The following is a 4,144-nucleotide window of genomic DNA, read 5'->3' as shown; positions in this document are numbered from 1 at the left end:
CAGCAATTAGAGTCAGCGACTCAGCACCGCATCGGCATAGCCCAGCAAGTTTTGGGGATAGAGATAGACATATCGTTTGGCTGTCCGAAAATCAATCATCATCATCATCAATGGCAGCAGCGCCGGCATATGCGACTGCCTATTCTAACACCGCCGTCTTAGTCCCTCGCCTCCACACCACCAAACCCACCGTTCGTTGCTCTGCCTTGCCTTACCTCCCGCCTCGCTTTTCCTCCACAGCTTTCACGGCGTCTACTAAGAACTTTTCAGGTATTTCTTTATTATTTTCTTTGTACATAAATGGGTGATTTTTATTTTAATTTTATCCCCCACCCTTTTTTCTTCCTGTTTGAGTTGCTATGTGGTTTGTCGTAGCTTATGATAGAGATATGGGTTTCATTATCGGGCTGGATGAAAATTATGATCCCAAGGCTCCGGCTAACTGCGTGTCATGACAATTAGTTGTCTCCACTGAAGTTCTCAACTTATGCAATCCAAATAATGTGAAAAGATTAGAGGAGTGATATGAAATCTTGTTTTGCTTTTCATTACAAAAAGCAGGGTTAAAGACATGGAAGTCATAAGTTCTGGGATGACGAAGTGGTTCACAAAGTAACACAGCTTTTTGAATGTGTGCTTAGTTTAGAGATAGCGAAAATGTTTATAGAAGATAGAAATTTGAAGTAAATGTGATGGGAGATAATTTGGTCGATGGAACGGGCATTGGTGGGTTACAAGATGGGACAGATCTAAAAAGCCAATCCAAGTTAACTATCTATGGTAGGTGTCTAGATGATGGGGGAGTAGAACCAAAATGCCCATGTTGCAATATGTAAATAAAGGTGGAAAATGAATTAGAGCATCACAATGCTACTCTTTTTTGGAAAGCATTTATAAAATTGTGGGCAAGACTTGTAAAGTAGTCATTGTTAATGGGGTTTTGAAGGGTGAGTTGCTTTTGCGCTTTCTGTGTCTAGCTTTTAAGAATTAATAGTTGGTATTGTAAAATTAACTTTCCAAGTATCTAGAATTGAAAAAGATTGTTTAAAGATGTCTAAATTGTATTCTTGACTTTCTTGTTCCATTTTCGAACAGAGTCCCGTAGGTCTTCTCTGCTTCAGGTCAGAGCCTCTTCTTCAGAAGACACATCCCTCAACACTAGTGAGCTTTTCACAGACTTGAAGGAGAAGGTGAGAAAGAAGCAAAGCTGGCATTTGTACTACTGAAGAAACTTGACCTCTTTTCTTACCATTTCCTTGTCACTAATAATACTTTTTCTGATTGAGTAAAGAATGCCATGGTGTTAAATGGTTTCCTTCTCTGTTGATAATTAGTGGGATGCAGTTGAAAACAAGTCAACAGTACTTCTCTATGGAGGTGGGGCAATAGTTGCCGTTTGGCTTTCTTCAGTTGTAGTTGGTGCCATAAACTCAGTCCCTTTGGTAGGTCCTTTCTTTTGATACACGTGCTTCCATTTTCTTAAATTGGATTGTATCTAGAGGATTCATGCAATTCAGGTCCTCTCTCTCTCTCTCTCTCCAGAAAAGAAAACAAAAATGTTTTCTCAGTTCAAATTTTATTCAACGACCCTGACACGATTTTCTTCTTTTTTCTAGCTTCCAAAGATTATGGAGTTGGTAGGACTAGGATACACAGGATGGTTTGTCTACCGTTACCTTCTCTTCAAGGTAAAACTGACTACAACATTTTTCTTGCTTTATTTTATTTGCACAGATTGTTCTGGTATCTTTTTGGCACAATTAGATAGGTTCTGTTGCATTTTTTTTAATTCCTTATGCAGCCCATTTTCTATTGCTCAGGATTTGTTTTCCCTTTGAATACTTAGAGCTTTAATCATTTTATTCTTAATTTGGGTGAACTAAATCTCATTCTCAGATCTTAACTAATTTAACAAAGGAGACGAATACAGAGGATGCGAAAACCTGTCTGAGGGTTTAATATGTGGCATCTTATTATCAGCTCATTTTATGTTTTCTTTATGAGAGACAATCACTAGGAATTGGCTCAAGTTGTAAGGGTTTTGGTCTTGGGGTATGTTTTCCCCAAGTTTAAGGTTTGAATCCTTGGGTGCAAACAATTTATTTCTTGGGGACACGTCCTATCGGTAAAAAGCCGATAATTTACTTATTTATGTGAAGTGAGCAGGCTACACGGATCCAAGGTTTAACCGGATAATAGAAATGTTGCATTTACATGGTTCAGGGTGTTCCTCATCATAAAAAATATAAGAGGAACCTGTGATTTTTCATGATCCTGTTGAACAGCTTTATCTTTCATTAGCGCAGAAAATCACCTCTTGCTGACAAATGATATCATTATTTTTCTTCAGTCAAGCAGAAAAGAACTAGCTACAGATATTGAAGCATTGAAGAATAAGATTGCTGGAACTGAATAAATTCATATGATTTGGTGTTTCTTTTGGGTACCATGTAATTCTTGTACAAGAGGCAATTGTATCCTGTTGTAATGTAGAATAGGTTTTCTATCAATCGTAATTACTCTTGTGTTTACCATGTTTTGTTCATCAAGAAAGACTTGGGCAGCTTTATGTTCGGCTCTAGATCAATGTAGTAGTAGCAGCTCTTACATCCGCTATGCTATATAAGCTCTTTACGCATGGTTTACATACTTAACATGGGGCTGATAAAGACATAGGGGATTCTACATTTTCCGTATCATCTGTTCTCTGATTTTTGTTATTCATAATGATTCGAGACAATTTATGATTTAGCATGGTATTATAACAAAAACAGTTCAGTTTGATGTCTGACTTCATTTTAACCCACATGTAAAGAGGAGTATTAGAATATAAATTAAATGATTAATTCATTGATTCTCGTTGGTGCTTCTAAGATGAGCGGGGCTCGTTTGGATATATAAACCATTTCACTTTATTTCATCATCACAATTTTTTTAAATTTTTACATAAAATATAATAAATAATTCAACATTTTCAAATTTAAAAAAAAAATAATAATATTCTAACAATATTTTATTCAACTCATCTAAAATTATCTTATCTCATTTCATATGAATTGAGATGAGATAAGATTAGAAAATTTTATTCAACTCCACGTGATTACTTCCTCTGTTGATTTTCCTTCTAAAAGACAAAAGATGCGTGCACATGAATTGATCAGTTCTTACATGAAGCAAAATTGTTTTTTTTTTTTTTTTCAATAATTGAATCTCTAATTCAGGATGGTCGTTATGCGGATTGATCTTCACCATAATTAGTACTATTACAATCATAGGCTTTTCTTGAATACATGACTAGAAGTTTCAACTTGTATTAAAATGAATAGGGATACATGAGAAAATGTAGGAGGGGTCTCTCTTTCTGATATTCTCTCTTAGTTCATTGAATCTTGTGCATGTTGGAAAACTTCATTGAGCTGTGAACAAGGGTTAGTCTTAGGTGTGTGACTCTGGCTACAATTTAGTGAGGACTCATTTCTTGTTGTCGACTGGCTGAGGATGATGCCAAGGAGACTTGAGATGTCTCCTTTTGCGTTCCTTCAATTTGCAGTAGTGCTTCTTTCAAGGAGCCTGTAAGATCTTCTTTAGTCTTGACTTGGGTCATGGCTCAAGCCATGACTGGTTGACCTTCTCTTCAAGAAACTTTGTTTGGTTTTTAGTGATGGTAATTCTTTCTAAGCATGTGAAATTATTATGTGAAACTTGAAATGATCCCAACATTTTACATAAAATTTCCGAATATAAGTATCTTCTTCTCTGGCAAATTTTCATTTTAGAACCACGAGACTTTACTTGAGAAAAAGAGGAAGCAGAAAATTCATTTTGTCAACATGGAAGAGAGTTGAAAACTATCTGATGACTTCAAGTAATTTTTTAGGATAAATTTTCATGATAATTTCATCATTTTAAATACAGTGCACACCACACAATATATTTTTTTAAATAGTTTTTGGTTTTATTTTTCTTAACTAATCGAGTTTTACTACTCATTATTTAAATACCATATATTTAATAAAAAAATTAATAAAAAATAATATGTGATATATGACACGAAAATGATAAATAAAATTTTTTAATAAAAAAAAAAAATTATTTTACACCTATCCGTGGAAACTGTCGGACACCTATCGGTGGCCTTAAGCAA

General features: G+C 35.0%; 1 protein-coding gene across 1 annotated transcript; it reads left to right on the top strand.

Annotated features, from left to right (window-relative positions):
• Nucleotides 1-2,569, top strand: LOC121247620 (protein CURVATURE THYLAKOID 1A, chloroplastic-like). The gene is made up of 5 exons (XM_041145997.1): nucleotides 1-270; nucleotides 1,096-1,190; nucleotides 1,335-1,442; nucleotides 1,617-1,688; nucleotides 2,351-2,569. Exons 1-5 carry the CDS (start codon nucleotides 111-113, stop codon nucleotides 2,414-2,416), a joined length of 501 nt encoding a protein of 166 aa, XP_041001931.1. The 5' UTR covers nucleotides 1-110; the 3' UTR covers nucleotides 2,417-2,569.
• The last annotated feature ends 1,575 nt before the right edge of the window (nucleotides 2,570-4,144 follow it).

This window comes from Juglans microcarpa x Juglans regia, chromosome 1S (assembly GCF_004785595.1).
Source record: "Juglans microcarpa x Juglans regia isolate MS1-56 chromosome 1S, Jm3101_v1.0, whole genome shotgun sequence".
Lineage (NCBI taxonomy): Eukaryota > Viridiplantae > Streptophyta > Magnoliopsida > Fagales > Juglandaceae > Juglans > Juglans microcarpa x Juglans regia.
Note: the sequence above shows the minus strand (reverse complement) of the source record. Positions and strands in the feature narration are given on the sequence as shown.

What these genes read in the sequence shown, in the direction of transcription:
- LOC121247620 (XM_041145997.1), top strand. Translation starts at nt 111, where the DNA reads ATGGCAGCAGCGCCGGCATATGCGACTGCCTATTCTAACACCGCCGTC. An exon ending in GTCTACTAAGAACTTTTCAG is followed by an intron (nt 271 to 1,095) that starts GTATTTCTTTAT and finishes ATTTTCGAACAG; the next exon opens with AGTCCCGTAGGTCTTCTCTG. An exon ending in ACCGTTACCTTCTCTTCAAG is followed by an intron (nt 1,689 to 2,350) that starts GTAAAACTGACT and finishes ATTTTTCTTCAG; the next exon opens with TCAAGCAGAAAAGAACTAGC.